This window comes from Leptodactylus fuscus, chromosome 2, assembly GCF_031893055.1.
Source record: "Leptodactylus fuscus isolate aLepFus1 chromosome 2, aLepFus1.hap2, whole genome shotgun sequence".
NCBI classification, from domain to species: Eukaryota; Metazoa; Chordata; class Amphibia; order Anura; family Leptodactylidae; genus Leptodactylus; species Leptodactylus fuscus.
Genome location: NC_134266.1, coordinates 23,670,250 through 23,690,327, shown reverse-complemented (window position 1 = coordinate 23,690,327; position 20,078 = coordinate 23,670,250). Strand labels below are relative to the sequence as shown.

The window sequence follows — 20,078 nt, the reverse complement described above, 5'->3', positions numbered from 1 at the left end:
TAGCTCACAGAGGATTGCCTGGACTTAGTAGAAATATGGCCGTCCATTGCAGCAAGCAGAGATCTTGAAATCAGTGAGGAATTGAGACACAAAGTATATTAGAAAGTCACAGAACTTTTCATTCTACATTGATTTGGCTTCATTTATATAATACGGAGTACCCCTTTAAATTCACTATAAAGTAAGAGGACTGAGTATATCAGTCACCCTCACACCCCCTGTCCTCCACCAGTGACACAGCGCTGAGAAATCCTATAGAGGAGGCCATATCCGCCTGATGACAGTGACTCACGCAGGTAACCGGAGAAAGCCTGGCTCTCTGTGGGTGGCTCCGGGGCTTGTTCCTTCACTTCACCTCTCAGCAATTACCCTGCACTTAATAAGTATGTATAAGTCATCATGTATAAGGAGAAAAGAGCAGCAGGGACAACAACAGCTCCCTAATCCTCCCTGAGCTCATTACCTACAGGCCCGCTTAACCCCTGCACTGCCAAAGCGTGGTGGCTTTGAGAAACCGTATCTGTATGCCCTATTAGGGTGTATGGATATAGTAGAGGGGTGTACCCAGATTGGGACCCTAGTAACTGGCCAAAGCAAGAAAGATTGGCATTATCTCACTACTGTAGGGGGCGCCACTGGCTCTGCATGCAAATCCCGGACTTAGTGGACACACCCCTAGAGCCCCTTTTCAGATAATTTGCATGGAAGTAGAAAGTTTAGAATCTTCCTGCTGACAGGCTCCCTTTAAAAGGGCTTTGCTATTACAGCGTGGGGGAGGGGATACGTGTCATATCGCTGAGGATCGGATCGCTGCGATCAAGTCCTCCTGCATCCTTCAAGTCCAGTTGCCCAACTGGTGCTCCATTCACGTCCGTGGGGCTTCTGGAACCACAGTCTGTAACAACCCCATATATGATTGGAATTCCAGTCCCCAAAGCGTACTGACTTTGGGCCCCCGTTATTCTGGTCGCTAGGGGTCCTAATTTTTGGATCACCCAGTGGTGATCGGGGTTGATCGTCTTGATCCTGTTCCCAACATCAACAGCTCTTACAGACAGGCTATGGGTTCATGGGACAACCCCTTTAACCCTACACCCGCTCATTGCTGGGATTTGTAGTCCCACAACGATGTTCTTTCATATTCGAAACCTTTTCCTTGAAAAGCAGCCAGAATCTGTCTTCCCCTGTGCGGTATAATTATACTTATCGCTATAAATAGGAGATTCTTTCCAGCAAAACTACAGCTTAGGAGCCGAAAACCGACCATCAGAGCGAGGCGGAGGAATGTTAATTTATAGTATGGCCACCGCAATAACCTCTAATCTGAGGTAATAACCGTCTGAGCGATGGTAGCCGTGTTCTGATCTGCTCCTTTTTATCTATTTTCTTCAGTCCTATTGCCCAAACTTGCAGCCTGTCAGATTGGCGGCGATGCTCTGCGGTGCTGTTCGCGGCCGCTTTCAGAGCGATGAGTCAAGTGCCAAGTGTCGCTCTAACTTGGTGCTGTTTTCCAAATGGTTTGCTGACTACTCAACAGTCATCAGATACATTATCTTATAATCCTCTTTAATAGTGCGCTGGAATGTTCTCTCGCATGAGCGGCATCTGGGGATAGATAGATGTGGAAAATTATCAACAAGCGCTTTTACCGTAAAGGTTGTTGGGGCAGCAGATCCGAAGATTGGTCCAAGAAACTTTCTCCGTTACTGTACTTTAAACATAGGTCGGGTTCTGTTTAGATTGGGGTACCTATAAAATGGCTTCCGGAAGGGCCAAGTATTAAAAAATAAGCCCCGCCCCTCAGACTTGGAGTCTCGGCAACCTTGGATAGGTCATCAATTGAATATGGTTGGGGTCTGCAACCCACACAATTCAGTCGTTTGAAAAGACTGAAATCATTCGTGTAGTGACTGTGCTTGATATCGCACTTGAATGGGACTGAGCTACGATCAGGTCATGTGACCAGTGAATGAGACATCACATGGCTCTCAGGAAAACGTCTAGCTGTTTCGAACAACTGATCCACAAGGGTCCCAGGTTTAGAACCTTCGATGATCTTCGATTGCTGACTTAAAGGTGCGTTATCAATGAATAAAGCCCGGAATTCCCCTTTAAGGTATTATTGTTTCATCAAGAATTTATACGATTTTGTACTGTATATTTTCCATATCAATTCGTCATAGCTAGTCTATTCTCCATCCAGGGCAGATATTCGGTTTACTTACCTAAGCACCTGTTGAGATATCCAAGCCAAGGCAGAATGCTCTGCCCCCTAGCCACACCCCTGCTTAACTTACAACGGATAGAAATCTATCCCGATCATGTCATAATCACGCACACAGTGTCGGACCGGCCCACAACAATACCAGCGGTTCTTCTTGTGTGTTCTAACACAATGATAGTCCAGCAGAAGACACCCAGATATTTTATAAGAGTTGTTGGAGGGGACCCCAAAATATTTTTATGTGGTGGGCCCAAAAAACCTCAATCTGACTCTGTAAACATCGATGCGATCTGGCCCACAAGGAAGTAGATGAATTCCTTGATAGGCCCTTGAGCCAGGGGGGCCCTCACCAAGTCATACACTACACAGTACACAGTAATAGGGAGTGTACAGCATCTCACCCTGTCTATACCTCCATATCATAAACTACTCAATGCAGAGGAATCCAAAATGGAACCTTGGCACCCCAGTCTTGAGCCAAGGGCCCATATATTAGTCACATGGCCGATTGTTATCCACTGTGGATAAGCAGCAAGCAGAGGAATAACTTTAATATAGAAGGAATACGCCTGTACCATCCCTTTAAAGAGGGGGTCATACATGGCATCCTCTTTTCAAGATTCTTAATTGTTACTCTTGGTGGCGACTTAGTTGGCACCCCCTAATACATAAGGGCCTATCCCTTTAATGAAAACCTGTTACCTGATCTTCCAGCATTTTAAAGTACTTATCATTGACGTCAATTACAGATAATACACAATATTGGCATGATACGCGATACTGTGTTTTATAAATCTTCCCTGGTCACCAGGATGCGTTCGCCATCAGGCTAAGAGGATGATATATCAAGTGACAAGCAGAGACGAAAAAATCGCCTTATTTCTTATATGTCCACCTATAACTCTCGGCATGCTCTGACAACCAAGTTGGTTTAGATCAGTGATAGTGAATCTAGTGATCAGCAGGAGCGTGGCAACTATTCCAGTTCCCTGCAGCACCACCACAGGAGAAATAAGGCATTACACAATTTCTGTTGAAATCAATGGTGGAGTCCTCCAGAGCAAGAGACTCTTTCTATCTGCTCTTCTAGAAGGATTTTCTGGACGAGCTTTATCTGAGTAGCTTAAAGGGCTTGTCCATGATCCAAAGTTGGATACTGATGAGTGTCAGACTAATTGGGGTCTGAATCCTGGACCCTGTGCCGATCAGCTGTTTTACCTGCTAGAAGATATACTGAAGCTGTATACAGTGTACAGAGCTCCGGCGCTGGGAACTCCATTCTCTTGAATAGGAGCAGAGCTATTTCTGATCGTATATTTTGTATACTGGCTGAACAGCTCGACACCCAGAACCCAACCAATCTTATACAAATGATCTTTCCTGTGCATAGGTCATGAGTATCCAACTATACTGAATCATGGACACCCCCATTAAATTTTCTTGGCCTAGGCCATGTTCACAAGGCTGCAGTATTCGTATACACACCACATTATAATGCGCCGTAGCCGTTATAACATGGGCTTGGCCTTGTTTTCCAGTGTAAAAATGCCTGTGGTTTCAGGGCCTTTTAAGCACAGCAGCAGTTTTCCTGTTGTTTTACGCTGGATTTCTGAGTCACAACCTTAACATATAAACCAGCGGTCTGAGGCTCGGCAGCCTCGATAGGTCCAGTGTGTTTCTCCTTAAGCCTCCCGTGCCACAGGCTGCTCTCCATAACCCTGCGCACCTATCTGCACAATCTAGCCACAAACAGCTCCCCCTGACCGCAACGCTTCCCTACTGAAAGTTAATACTGCTTGATTCATTTTGTGCAGCTTGTGCATCGCCAAAGAAAACAGTCCAAAGAATAACTCACTTGTATGCAGCTTGGAACGCTCTCAGAGGCCTCGGTTTCATAATACCATACAGTAGCTTTACTATATCTCCTCCACAGCTGTGGGGAGAACTTGGACAGTAGAGCGCTGCGAGGCAGGGATACAAGACGTGAGCACTCGAAATCCGTGAGCTGTCACAGATCTAATATGTCTTGTGAACCCTTAGGGCCCCCCGCGTGTGTTAAAGGCATGGGGGAGGTTAAAGGGTTAAAAGTCTCGTTAATGGGATTTTCCGCTTTTACGCCATTAATGATTAATTACGTTATAAAGAAGAGATTTGTGATTTTGTAATATACTTTGTGTTATAATTCTTCACCATCTTCATGTTGCCAGTGACTTTCTTTATCCGTACAGCCGGAGTACGTCTTGTGGCTTAGGTCTGGATATGCGGATTTGATTTAAAGGGGTTGTCCAGGGTAGGATAGGACATAGATATCTGATGGGTGATGGGCTGATAGCTGGTTTCCACACCAATGAACTGTATAAGGCCACTTCCAAAACCATACTGTACAAAACAGGAGATGTATTGTACCAGCACCTGGAAACCATACAGGGCGCGGACTCAACTGCTCCAAGTCCTGGAGGTCTTGGGGAGGGATTTTCTCAATGGATTGGAGCATTTGCTCCACATGCCCCGTAGCAATTGTCTACCCTGCCTCCATGGAAGGAACGCCATTGGTGGCAGAACCTTTGTAGGATGCTCCTCCCCAGAGGAACTCCAAGGTCTTGGGGAGGGATTTTCTCAAAAGTTTGCTCCACATGCCCCATAGCAATCACCTACCCTGCCTCCATGGTAGGTATGTCATTGGTAGCAGAACCTGTGTAGGATGAACCTCCCAAGAGGAGCTATTTGCTCAATGCTTGGGAGTGGTGGAGGAAATATATACAATGCTCTTCTGTGCTGGTTGGCAAAACCAGGTCACATAATGGAAGACCAAGTGTGGGGATCATCTCTAAAGGCCAAACAGTGCCTATGGAAGAGTGGAACATATAAAGAGGGAGGGGAATGACCTTTGTTTGAGCCATCCATTACATAGGTCCTCTAATAGTAGTTGCTGGGTTGGTTTCACCATAGTGATCACTGAAGTCTGGTACAGTCCTAATCTCTAGATGTAAAATCTGGACATCTGGTTTGGTCATTATCAGGCCCTACAGCTGAAAAATGGTGAAGAGAACAGGAACCGGAACGTCTTTTTGTACAGTATGAGTTTTCCCATCCTATCGAATATCTTGGCATTTGACCCACTCAGATGATTATCCAGATTAATTATTGGGACGTCTGTCTGATTTGCAGCCAAAATCTTGATGTATCAACCCTGCCTAAGTGTTGAAAGAGCTTATTTTTACGTCATTGTTTGCTGATTGCTCTGGGCGTTGCCATAATGTAGAAATTTTTTGTATTGTTTTAATGTTCCGCACCTATGCCTGTGTGTGTCTCGTATAAACAGTATCCAGAAGGTAGCTTTGGAGTATCCATCATGTGGGAAAATATACAGCTCCCGGAAATAAAACAAAAAGGATAAACAAAAAAGAACTTGGCAAGGTGAGAGCAAAGTAGGGCGAACCTGGTACGGCTGCCAAGGGCTTGTGTGAAAAGGGGCATTGTAGGTCAAGAATAAACAAGACACCTCTTTAAACTTATTAAACCTGATACTTGTGTTTATGACTATATATAAAAAGAGCAACCCTGGGTTCAAGACGGGCTGCCTGAGGATCAGAAAACTGCGGCTGAATGAGGGAAGCTAAGGCTAGGCCCCTGAGTGGGTATTCTATGAATGGAAATTGGCCCCCCTTGCCAAACATCAAAATTAAATTTGCCACCCAATACAAACGGGCCTGGTACTAGCGTACCCGTCCATACCTTTTTCATGATAACCCTCCTTACTGAGAACACATGCACACTTGTCTAAACCAAGCATGCATGTGTATAGTAGGTTAGGAGAGATAGCTGTCAATTGAACAAGATGTCATTTGACGCTCTCTAAAGTGTATGGCCAGCTTGTATGGGGTCCTGTTACCTTGTAGAAAAGTTGATTTGGCCCCCACTCTATTAGGGTCCTACATTAGTCTCTTGGTCTCCCTGTGTATGTGTAATCAGCAATTAACTTAAAATAATTGGGATAATCAAATTAAAATTTTGCAGGGAACCGCAATGGGCACAACAATCACCCCTTTCAATTGACTATTCACAGACTATATACAACATATGTATTCTGTTATCGGGTGATCAGTACGAGACATGGCATGACGTGGACCCATGTCAAGTGACTTAGGGCCCGTTCATTTTTGGCAAAATACACGTGTAAAAAATACACGTGTAAAAATAAGACTCCCATTAACTTCAATGACTTTTACATGTGTATTTTGACGTGTATTTTGACGTGTATTTTGATGTGCATTTTTACACGTGTAAAAAAATGTCATTGAAGTCAATGGGAGTCTTATTTTTACATGTGTATTTTTTACACGTGTATTTTGCCAAAATACACAGGCTTTTACTCCGTGTGAACGGGCCCTTGGAAGACAGTAGCGTGTTGGTACTGTGCTCTTACTGCTTGGACAACCACATCTTTGGTTTTAGCAGCAGTCGATTCTAGAGGGGATCCAGATTTGAGGACCCTGCCCTATTAGGGGGCATTCACACGGAGTAACGCCAGGCGTGTATCACAGCCGTACACGCCGGAGTTACGGCAGACTGCCAAACACTTCCCATTCACTTCAATGGGAGCGCTCGTAGCAGCGTCGTTTACGAGCGCTCCCATTGAAGTGAATGGGAAGTGTTCGGCAGTCTGCCGTAACACCGGCGTGTATATGGCTGTGATACACGCCCGGCGTTACTCTGTGTGAATGCCCCCTTACACTAAAATACCCTATAATGGAGTTTAACAAAAATCCCAAACGGTTCAATTTTGGATTAAGTCATTTAAAATACTAGGTTACCAGGCAACATTCTACTAATCCAGAATATTATGTTCTGGATTAATAGAATTTCTCTTTACCGGTACTGTATGACAGAACATAATGGTTACTACAGACTCTTGGCTTGTCTAGCAATGAATGCGGTCATCGTCAGCTGCCTGGCTTTGTATCGATGATAAAAATAGGATAATCTTTTATCCATGCAAATAAAGCCGCCAATGAGAGGTGACAAAATGATATCTGCTCTGAATGCTTCAATTACGGCCATGACAAGAATTAATATTTACAGTTAATATTAATGCAGGCGATGGCAAGGGTCTGCCAACGTGCTACGCCTGCTTCGCTGTGAGACTCATAGACGTCTCAGCCAGATGGATATAGGCCAGGGAGTACTGAGCGGTTACTTACAAGTTTATACAGTCATGTGTTAGTTGCATCCTGTGTTCTTGTTTAATGCATTCCATTGAGCATAGATACGGCGTCTCGTCAATGTCCGCCTCCGTGCTCCGTGAAAACAATGAGAAAAAAGGTACGTCAAAAGTCACACAGCTCACGGAGTGCGCCAAGAAGAGAATATCGTAGTGTCAAAAAGATTTGTGATGTGGTGTACTCAACAGATAATGTGTATAGAGTTGCCTTTTGTTACCCTAAATGTGTACCTTGGGATCAATTTCAGTGCTAACAATCCCAGCATGCACTGTACCTAAGGAACTGTACCTTAAAGGGGTAGTGCCAAATTCTAAAGCTATCCCATATCGACAAACTACTGGATAACTTCATGATAGGTGCGACTTCAACTACTTGGACCTCCACCGATCTTGAGCTCCAGACACACTCTATCGGAGTGCCAGAGATAGTCAACGACACCACTTGGCACTCCCTTAGAGAATAAATGAAGAAGTGGAGCACACATTTGGCTGAAGCTCCACCAGTACTGGGTAACTGGAACCCGTTTTTGGGATCATTTGGGTCCCACCAATCATCGATAATAGATAACTTAAGGTGCCCATAAACCTTCCAGAGATGCTGGCCAAACACTCATCTTCCATACAAGTCCACGATGAGTTCAGCCAAGTGTACATATCTTCTGAATGAGGAAAAGAGAATTAAGATCCTCCCAGACACCTCTTGTGATGACTTAACCGCCCTGAGAGCAATAGGATCGGGCCCTGAACCACACCATGGCAGACCCTACTTTTCGATGATATTGGGGAGAGTCAGTTGACCCTACTGAAATGAGCTGGTTCGCTCAGTGTTGCTTCAATGTATATGGAGGTCTATGGAGTTAAAGGCAAAACACTGTTTGCGCTATTATTTGGTCACTGTATGTTGGTATTATTTGAGCACTCTATGGCGGTATTTACTTATGCATAGTGTGACACTGCTGCTTAGGGAGTGGACAACATGTCATTTACTCGTGTCTATGCCTAGACAGTTGTATGGCAGTGTAATTTGTACAACGTATGATGGTTCTATCTTGGTGCCACACAGATTGTATTGTATAGTTTTTGTTCATTGTATTTATATCCCGAAGTGACAATTTCTCTTGCTATTGTCTCATGGTACCTGTGGAATAAACCAAGCCTGTGCGCCTTGGAGAGGCAGTCTGATGTATCGCCGATAGAACTTCCTGTGACCACTTCAGTGCATGTAGCGTATTCAGATGGTAGCCACCTAGACAAAAAGTCACAAGGTTACTTGGCAATGACGAAAATACTAACTGGGTCTGGGTCTTAGTACCCTTCAAATTCGGTGTCTTCGGTTGAACCATTATTATGTTATAACCTGAACCCATTCATGGGTCTTCTGGTACTCTAGTGGACCAGTCCAAAACTGGTCTACCCTATTAACTTCCGTAACCCATTGGACCCACCAACCCTAATCAAAGGTTTATATTTCCCATTGATCTCACTGGAATCTATCTGTCACCAGTTTGTTCATTGGTCTCACATCACAGTATTGAAGGGGTCTAAATTCTGTCCTTCTATAACCCCCCTTCCCCCTATTGCTTTGTTGTGATTGGATGATTAGCTTTTGGAGTGACCTGGGCAGCCCCAAAGTCAATAAGCAGAGGCCAGAGGAAACGGTGCCCCTCCATGTACAATATTTGTACTGCGGCCAGGCCCAGTGCGTACAATACGTGCTCTCAGATGACTGGGACCATGCGAGGTTCTTTGTATGTTTATTTTACACGACTTTGGAAGCAGACATAGCTGTTAACTATTTCTAAAACCATTCACCTCTGTTCTCAGGTCAGCGGCCCTAGTTATCCATTCTCAACACAACACCTTATTCTTCAGCCGCCCGGAGATCTGATATATTCAGAGTGCAGGAAGCCGGCGGCCTGTATATACACAACCTACAATCTTCAGGTTCCTGTTATTTTACTGTTTGAGCAGTGACCTGACCTGAGAAAGCAAAAAAAAAAAAGATCAAGTTTTCTGCAGGACAGAAGTAGACATGTTCTAGAATGAACCCAATGTCGGCTTCCTCCAAGAAAATTGTGTTTTGGATTGAAACTACTTCCTTCCTTCAGTTTTAGATGAAATTTCACGTTCCTTATGGGAACAGCACGCAATATAGTGGTGTATACACCCGGGAACAGTGAGGCCTTGTGGAGCCATCTAAATTTCTTATGTGCTGAAAAAACTAAGCTTGTTCTTGAGGCGGTAGCCATGTGTCGAGTGTATGTAGCTCCAACGGTGACATGGGCAATGGAGTAGATTTCTAGCTCCTAAATTTGAGAGCATCAGCCAAAGTTTGGTCATAATATTTTAGGTTCTTCCAGAGGCAATGCCATGATTCTCTTTTGTTTTGTTTGTGACAACAGGAAGTGAAGCTACTTTCAAATTTTCAGTTTTAGATCAGCCATCGTGTCAAATCAGTGATAAAGTGATCAATTTACATTGGTTTCTAAGAAATTATATTGTCATCCATTCATTTGAATGGATATGATGTAATACCATATTTCTCCTGCAGTGGCCGCCCACAGTTCCCCCAGCAGATAGGACAACCTATTTAAAGCAGACCAATCACCAAGTATAAAAATGCTATCAATTGATTCTCGCTTTCCTCCTGATCAATTTGGTGTTTTTATTTTTAAAATCCGTCCAGCCGTTCAGAAGATATGGCCCCTGGAAGGTTATATGTGAGTTCTCGTTTAGTGGGCGGTAACCTTCTATTTGTCGAGGTTACCGCCCACTGAAAGAATAAGTTCTAATTCACATGTAGTTTTCCAGGGGCCATATCTTTTGAATGGGTGGACAGATTTTAAAAATAAAAACACCAACCTGATCAGGGTTACAGGGAGAATCAAATGAGGTAGGAATTTTGCAATTTGTACTTGGTGTCAGGAGCACTTTAAAGAGAAATTTTGATTAAAAAAAAATTGCATTTGGTTGTAGAGATTTAGTAAAACAGGGTTGCCTTCTTACAGACACAGCCCCACATCTGTCCACAAGTTGTCTGGTGGTATTGTAGAGTTGCATGTCCAGCCATAGTCTAAGTCCATATGTGGCCATGTTTTTTTAACCCTTTTAACTCTCAAATAATTTGACTACTTTACTGGCATGTTCCCCCTCCCCCACCCCAGGACTGGAATTGCACTCTGCCATTGATGACCATACAATGAAATACTGACACTGACAATAGAACATATTATCAGACGTCAAACATGTAAATGGCTAGCGTGAGTCAATATGTTTGCATTCAAGTCCGCTGTCATGAACTGGAGAATTAAACAGAGGCCTGGGATTTGCATGCTTGACAAGTTAAGAAGCTCAAGCTACGTATTCCTGCCAAAGAAGAAGAAAAAAAAATTTCATAGTGCACTTTTTTTTTGTACCCAGATAAAATCATCGCAATAAAGCTGGCTCCATTTCTCAGTGCGGTGTGAAATGTGATATAGTGCCGTGTTCGCCAAAGGAACTGGCGGGAGGAAGAGAGAACAGGCCGCTCACATCTCCAGCCCCAATAAAAGTTTACACATACTTTCATTTTAGAAATTGTAGCAACTGGAAATTCGCTTTGAAATGTAAATTTTGGAACAGCTGGAAAAAATTATCCCGCTCTATGTTAGAGAGGGAAAAAAATGGCAAGCAGGGAAAACATACAATGACATTGTGGTGAGAGGGGGTCAAGGGATAGAAATGTTGAAAATTTGCCATAAAAGGAGAATAGAATACTAGAAACTGAAGCACTGACACGGTGTACATGGAGATGAAAAAGGAAAATGGTCAATGACCTTGTTGCCCATGATAACCAATGGGAGCTCGTGTTTCACTTAAAGGAACCAAACTTCATGTTTCATACATCTAACATAGAAAATTAAAGCTGAGCTCTCATTGGATGCCATTTTTTAGGAAGGGGGTACTAAAATATATGTGCTACCCCTCTATCCGGTCTCATCTATTGCACCAGCATATCATATGGACAATAACATGCACACAGGGCCGGCTTCATCACACGGCATAGTCGGGCAAGTGCCGGGGCCCACAGAGCCTCTTGGGGCCCCCCGACACTTGCCCGCCCCAGCACTTGCCTGTCCCAATTTAAGCTTATCGGCATCCGTCAGACGCCGATGAGCTGAATACATAGGCGATTAAAGCAGGAGCTGTCCCGCCTCCTCCACAAGGGGGCCCACTGAGGCTCTGTCGCCCAAGGGCCCATAAAAACCTGGAGCCGGCCCTGCATGCACAGATATCAGTCTCCTTTGACCTTAGGCAGGCCAAGACTTTGTGTCATGCCCCACCCACTCTTCCAGAGGAAGACACATGACATGAAGGATTTGATCTCAGGACAAGAGAGGCGCCAGGGAGGCTTGTGTCATGTTACCGAGCTCATTATATCACGACCATTAGGTATAATAGAATAAGGGAGGAATGTACTGTATATGGAATATCCCTTTAAATTTGGCTTCTTGCATTGACAATAGCCAAAACAGATGTTATAGGTGGGAGTGTATGAGACGGGGCCCCGACTTCTTAAAGAGACCACAATGCTTTATGGAATGCCCAGTTAATTGGTCGTGGACCTTCACTTTCGATGATGTAGCAGTGGATTTCTTCTATGTATAGAGTCTTTATTCTACATGTGGACGTATTTGACTTGGTTTAACCCATTTTTATCATATTATCAGGGCATCGGCAGAAATTAGATGAGCAGACTAAACCAGGGGGCTTATCGTTTTCGGAAAGACTCAGTGAACTGGAACAGTTGCGCCGAACGGCAATGAGGGTCAGTCCGCACCATCCGACCCCCACTCCCAACCCACGATCATCTCTGAACCACTCCACAGCATTCAATCCTCAGACACAGACTCAGATACAAGGTGAGTTCACAATATGGATTCCCAAAAAATAAGTATAGTCCAAAAAAGAAAATTATACATTAAATTATTGCTCATATTTAATTTTTGAGAATTGTTCTAAAATAGTGAATTCTATGATATTCAGCAACTTGGAGGTGTTGGATGGATGGGCAAGGAGAATAAAATAAATTAAAAAAGCAATACTCACCTCACCGATCCCTCACAGCTCCCGTTCTGGCTCTTACCTGGTTCCTACTGGTCTCTACTTTCTGGTCAACATACAGGAGGCGCTTGCTCATTGGCTGAGGCTGGCCACTCCTGCAGCCAGTGATTGGCTGAGCTGGTATTTCCTGTGGGATGGGCCAGGACCAAGAAATAGAGACCAACGGGGACCCAAGCAACATCGGAGAGATAGCAGCAGGGATCAGTGAGGTGAGTATCCCTACTTTTATTTTTAATCTGCTCCGAGCCTTTAATCTCTGCCTTTAATTTCAGATTTTTTATTTATTTTAACAGTAACTAGAGCAAAACTATTTTTAATATTAAAAGTGATGGCTAATGAATTTTTTTTAAAAAATTAACTAATTGGAGAAAAATTATTTTTAATATTTAAAATGGTATCTAATGATTGTTTTAAAAAATAAAAATAAATGGAGAAAAAATATTTGTAATATTTAAGATGGTAGCTAATAATTTTTAATAAAAAGGAAATTTAATTTAAAATTTTGGCTAATGAATTTTTAAAAATTAAATAATTGTAGTAAAGCTATTTTTAATATTTAGAGTGATGGATAATTAATTCCTAAAATTTAATAATTATATTATAATTATTTTTAGTATTTTAAGTGGTGGTTAATTAATTACCGTAAATAAAATTATCTCTGATCGCTGTGATTGCTGTAATACTGTATTGTCCTATACCTTAGCCCGTCAGTCGTAGACCGGTTTGTTTTCGGCCGGTTGCTCTAGTACACAGCTACAACCTACTGGAGGAGTTCTTTGTTTAGTTACAGCTGAAGTACTCTCATAGTTTACATCACTCGAGACTCTAATAGTGAGCTGCCGACCATATTATCTTGACGAAGGTCTATCCTAGCCTGGGACTTAAGAAAACTGCTAAAAAGAAGAAGTCAGCCAATCAGTTTCCTCAACTTTTTGTATCAACTTGTTTTCAAAAATGCAACCTAGTTTTCTCAATTTTAAGGGATTGTCCATTTTGAACATATTGAGCAGATCACAGGGTGTCCTGTAGGTGTAATCTCTCAAAAATGCCGGCAGCAAGTGTCCACCTCCTCTCTAGCTCCACCACTGGGAATATGAGGCATTACACAATAGTTGTCATTAAATCTAAGCCTTTGTATCTATAGCCTGTAGGGTTGAGCCGATCTTGAGATTTCAGGATCGATTTTAAAATCCGATTTCTGATCATTTTCCATTCGATCCCGATCCCAATTCCGATCCTAATGTAAGTCAATGGGATTTTTTTTAATGATCAAAGATCGGATTTTAAAAACAATCCTGTTCACTACACAGCGTGGAGTCCAAAAATTGAAACCTCCACTCTGTGTAGTGATTAAAAAAGCCTGCCGGCTACTTAGTCCCCCCTACTTACCTGCACAGAACTGCTGCTGCCTCCACTCCCGATGTGTACGCCGCTCGCCGGAGCTTCGGGCTGTTGTTCTCTCCTCTCTCTCTCTTCGCGCCAGCACAGCGCTGTTTGCGCCGACCCGCCTCCCAGGCTAACGTGACTGATGCTGGGAGAAGGTGTGGCTTAGGAGAGCGTGGGTGGGTACAGGGCGGGGAGACTTGAGTGCATCACTCACGTCTCCCCTCCCTCTACCCGCCCACTTTCTCCTAAGCCACAAAAAGCCCCACCTGCTCCCAGCATTAACACTAGCCTAGGGAGGCGGGGGAGCGCACAACGCTCTGCCGTTGTGCAAAGAGAGAGAGGAGAGAACAATGGCCTGTAGCTCCAGGGAGTGGCAGCGGTTCTGTGCAGGTAAGTCGGTTGAGCGATCAGGATCAGAATTCCGTTCCCGATCTTTTTTATGCAGGATCAGAACCCGATCGCGATCGTAAAATTTACTCGATCGCCGATCGAGATACAATCTTTTCCAATCCCAATCGCTCAACCCTAGTAGCCTGATTTTCATCAAGATATATAAGGTAGAATAGCAAGAAGTAGGAAATTGATGGACAGGACTGTGACTGTAGGACCAGACTACACAGGATTTGTTTGTAGTCTGTCACCATGGAGACGTACAAGTCTGTATGTGAGCTATAGACATGAAATGATAAAATATTTAAGAATAATTAAAATGTAATATATATTTTTTATTATTATTATTATTATTATTATTAATTATTTAATAATAATTTAAATTATACAGTTTGATGATTAGTATTATTATTATTGATATAATTGTTTCATATAAATTTATAAATCTTCCTTATAGAACAGTAGGGCAGCACTCACTGTTTGTAGGTGATTCAGATAGGCTGAGCAATATACCATATGTAAGGATGACTGTATATCCTGTTACACTATCCTTTTTTCTAAGAATCATGTGTATGGGTATAAAGTTCGTGTCTAAGGTTGTGTTGTGTAATGTGATTTGTTAAGCTCCTCCCCTACTGTTTTTTTTTTTTTTTTTTTTTGGGGGGGGGGGGTTGTTTTTTGGAAAAAAAAATCTACTTTAGGACATAAATTTCATAGGATTTTATTGCACAGATACATTTCACAGTGAAATTTACAAGTATCTGAAGAACAGAAAAGACTGTAGCCATATAAATATTCAGACATGAGCCTTCTGAAAACATTGAACCTGCGCTGCGTGTCGTGCCGGACCGTAGAACAAACACTTAAAATGCCTGCAACGGCCTTTAAAATCTGACACCGGCAGGATTGGAGTCGCAGCACACAGGGCTAAAGAGACAACAGGTGACAAGTCCCACACACAGGCACACATGTCAGACATAGGCCTCCAGATCCCTCACACATCCCAAGATATTAGGTTTATTTACTGTGTAGACCATTTGTTTTATTGTCTCGTTTTTTTTGTTTTTTTTTACTCTAGTAAAAAAAATTTTTTTATTAATTTTATGGATCAGACTAAAATATTTTGTACCGATTTACCCATTTTTATTAATATTTTTTTACTTTCTCCTATGACATTCCCTTACTTGCTTTGTATCTATACTAAGTTCGTGCCGTGAGAATTTGGCGCAGTAGCCATGTGCCATTTCATTTAGTGAGCCCAGGCTGCAAAATGGACAGATGTGGGACCTGTCCTGAGGGACGCTACACGGACCAGTGATAATACACAATAATGGGTCAGTGTGCTAATTGCTAAAAACACGGCTAACACATGGAGCCTAAGGACTAGTTCACACGGGCACTAAGGGGGCGGATTATGGTGCGTAATCCACGTCATAATCCGCCCCCTCATGATGGTGGTCTATGGAGAACGCCAGGCTACTTTTTTCAGTGAGCGGCATGTTGCCCTTTCTTCAGGCACATTCCGCGGCTCATTGAGCCACGGCGCCCACCTGGCAGCAGCAACCTCCGACGTCGGCCCATTCATTTGAGCCTGCTCCGGAGGGGGAAGCCACGACAGTCGTGGCAGGCGGGTTTTGACCCAAGAGTGACGTGGCTCCCTGCATCACTCTTGGTGCCAAAATCCTCCTTACCTCTCCCCGTGTGAACTAACCCTAATAGTGATGAAGTCTGGTAAAATGGATAAATGAACACATTTCAAAAACTAAAAAAAATTTGCGAACAGCAAAGATAAAATACAGAACTGAAATATGGACACTTCAATTCAAGACGTATCTAGAGACCACATCCCATAGCAATAGAAATGTGAGTAAATAAGAAACTTTACATTTAGCTAAAGTTGCAGGAGGGTGCACGGAATTAATTTCGGATAAGTTAACAGAGGAATTTTTTTAGAAAATCATATTTATATACGTTGTTTCCTAATATAAGGAAATTTTTAATTCATACTTTAGAATAAAAAAATGTTTTTAAAATTTATTTTTGGAAAATAAAAATAAAAAACATTACATGTGAGCAAGTAAGAAACATTACTTTCAGGTAATTTAGTAAAAGTCGACTGAAGGTTCAAAAGATGTATCTATAGTATATACAATGGGGCAGATTTATTAAGACTGGTGTTTCATATGGCCCCAGCTGGCGCAGGGACCGAAGAGGCTGCTCTGCCCATATTAGCACAATGTGGCAAGTGAGGTGCAGAGTGGGGGTTATGGCCTAGGTATTGTAGAAAGGGCCTTGTGCCCAATGTGTGCCCCAATATCACCCCTATAAGCCAAAAAATTGGGGTAAGGGAATTGATACTCCCCCAGTGTTTCCCAAATACAAAACAATGTAAACATAAAAAATAATTATAATTTCTAAAAATAAATATATTGGAATAAATATCGATATGATTTAGAATTTATCATACAGTCAGCCACAATAAAGTCTACAGAACCCATAACAGCCATGTTAACCCTCACAAATGAATAAGCAGCTTGCAGTGACGTAAAACAAGCCCCTTGAAGGCCGGGGAACATACAGGGCCCTTGTGTGTGCTATTTTCCCCTCGCCACGGCCGGCAGGGATCACAGCTGTTTTTCAGGGATCTTATGTTAAAAGAAGTTTACCGAGAATGCACTGCAGCAAGTGGTATGCACTAAAATAATACCGCTGTGCGTGCGAGGACACTTTCACTACCGCTTAGAAGGATTTCATAGAAACAGCTGTAAAGCAGAAGTGTGTGTTTGTACCTGTGTTGCTGCAAATGTTTTGCAAGAGACCGCGACATAGGAATGATGATATGTCGGCCAGAAGAAGAAGAAGTTGTTCAGAACCTGAAATATATCTTCATAATGTGGGTTAATGCCATTGACAAACTCAAAGCCACATCCTTGGGCATCATTCACATTCACTCCTAAAGAGCATTTCCTGCCCTATTCGAAAAAATTACAAATCTCTGCAGTGTCGGCTTTTTGGCGCGATGAGATCTAACTTATATCTGTGGAATAGATGAGTGACAAGCAATATGGCCGCAGCTATACCTGCAAGTCTTAGTGGTGGTGAATGGAAGGGGTTCTTCAGGGCTTAAGGGTGGGTTGGCTCCTAAAAACATGGTGTCTTTGTTTACCAGAACAGCAACTTGTTGGGTGACAGTACTTGGCTCAAGTGAATGGGACTGAGTTGCAGTACTTGGCACAGCCACAACATTTTATAAGGTGCTATATAAATGTGCAATACTTAATTTTCCCTGTGGTGGCGCTGCAGGGAATTGAAGAGGCTACATCGCTTGTCCAAGCATGACTGACAGGGTCAGATCCGGCCAATCTGGTGTTTCGGCCAACATACCTCCAGGCTCTCCTTTGGGCACTAGATGTGCTGGAAAACACCCCATTCTCGGACATATAATGTGAGTGCTACCCCGGCAACCTGGGAGATTTGGCAGCTCTTCTGGTAGTCCAGGAGGTCAACCCTTTTTTTTCGGAGAGACTTGGCAAGTATGGGTATCAATGGTGATTGGTAAGATAGGTCATCGATATCAAAATCAGGAAAACTCCCTTAAGACAACCTTCTGACCAAAGTGGACATCCCCTTTAAACATATGCTATCAGTGTTTACGTCTTAGAGAACCCCTTTATGTATTCAGTATTAGACCCCATGGACATCCTTAGCTCAGGACCCCCCTCTATTACCCAGATGCTAATGATGAGGGGCCAAATTTCACCATTTATTGTTTTAGAATTATGGGTGACAACTCTTGAGTTAAGAGTATTGGTGGCCATTTTGTTTTCTCCCCAGTCATGTGGATTCTAGGCTACTTGGAGTACCGCAGCCTATCTGCTGAGGGTGTGAACTTATTTAAGGGGATGGGGTATACGCTGGGCACTGTTGCACCCACTATATTAGTATTATTAGTGTCCAAAAGAGTGGACAAATCTCCCAAGCACGGGGTATTGCTCCTAAATCTCTGGGGCTCAATGTCAATGAATATGTGACGTATACACGTCATGGGTCACGAAAACGGGGCCTGGTCAGTACAGAGCTTGACACTTTGTGACTTTGCCAATGGGGGGTGACCTCCGCTCTTCTAATCCGATACAGATCTGTCTTGACATCGGATTTTCTTTCCAGGGCAACAGAAAGGGTAATAAAACGTCCCCTCGTGAAACTTTTTACAATATGCCGCGCACATACGTAGTCTGCACACAAGAGTGAAAGTACACCTGTTAATATGAAACATCTAACCAAACAAGCAGCGAGACAAAAGAGGGCGAATGAAGAAACACCACATCAAATGCTCGCGAGGTTGAAAGATTACTCTCTCTGTAGACTCAGGCAACAAAGCCGTTTATACGGGACGCCCGCTCTTTAGGCATGCAAAGCCATGCAAAGTGATATTCTTGTTTTGTGAAGCGCCCTTTTGTAGTCTCCCAGGTGCAATGAGTTTTTTTTTTTTTTTTTCTTTTGCCTGACAGGCAGGATGCCTGCGACTAATCTTCTAAAAACGTCCTTATTCTAAAATCCCAGCAAGTCCAGAGAGGCCGCATGTCATCCCACAAAAGTTTCAGACACATTTTCCCCAGTTTTTTTTCGTTTTTGTAATAATCTGCATTGGCACAAAAATATCCAAACAATTCCATATTCTGCCCAAGTTCTGTAGTGTACCCAAATATCAACTCCATATTATGCCCAAATACAGCTCCATATTATCATATGGTGGTCTAGGTCATGAAGGGGCTAATGTCATAATCCCTGGTGGTCTTGAGTTACCATTCATAGGACAGTAAAAGGGGGGTAATGTATGGAACTCTGCTGGTTATTGAGTAGTGAAGGGGTTTATGTCATTATCCCTGTGGTGTTTTGTAGTGATGGGGTAATGTCCACATCCTTGGTGGTCTAGAGCAGTGAAGGGGCTATTCTAAGTATATTTGGTGGTGTATGGCAGTGTCCTTTGTGGTCTAGAGCAGTGGGCAGGTTAAAATGTAAGGATCCCTGGTGGTCTAGGGCAGTGATGGGCTAATGTTAGCATACCTGATGGTATAGGTCATTGACATGGCTAATGTCAGTCTAGCTGGTGGTGAAGGGGCTTTTGTCAGTATACATGGTGGTATAGAGCAGTGAAGGGGGTGATGTCAGTGTTCCTAATGGTCTGGGGCAATGAAGGGGTTATTGTAAGCATCCCTGATGGTCTAGATTAGTGAAAGGGTTATTGCTAATATTCCTGATCATATAAATAAGACAGAGAGGGGACAGAGAAGACAATGTAGCTGTAACTTTATGGCTGCAAAATTCTGCAGCTGAGGACCCCTCTGGCTTAGGGGGTCAGTTGCAACCATGACCCCTATGCCATGTCACTGACTCTACTATAAACTATAACTCTATTGACAGAGCACGAACGTGTAGTCAGCCAGAGGTTTACGGTGGCCCCTAGACTGGGGACTTCCCTAGATATTTGCCCCTTTTACCCCACTCTTTACTGTACGAGGACAATTTTGCTGTTTTTTCTGATCACGTTCCCTCTTCATTGGTTCTTCGGTTGCATCATAAATCATAATATATTAGGAGCATGCCTCTTCATGTGCACCGTCTAACACCGCAGACAGAATGTCAGCAAACACGGGGTGCCGCCGCCAATACAGACAAATAGGGAATTGTTGTGTGAAGTTTGGCCGGGATAAAAGGGGAATTCCATATTTGGCAAACCATGAATATTTAAGG

At 43.1% G+C, this 20,078-nt stretch overlaps 1 protein-coding gene across 1 annotated transcript in view; it reads left to right on the top strand.

Moving 5' to 3' along the window:
- Positions 1-20,078, top strand: part of RUNX1 (RUNX family transcription factor 1) — a 107,537-nt gene that overhangs the window by 57,932 nt on the left and 29,527 nt on the right. The window contains exon 5 of the mRNA XM_075263487.1: positions 12,155-12,346. Within this exon, the coding sequence (XP_075119588.1) occupies positions 12,155-12,346 (192 nt within the window). The remainder of the gene's footprint in view (positions 1-12,154; positions 12,347-20,078) is intronic.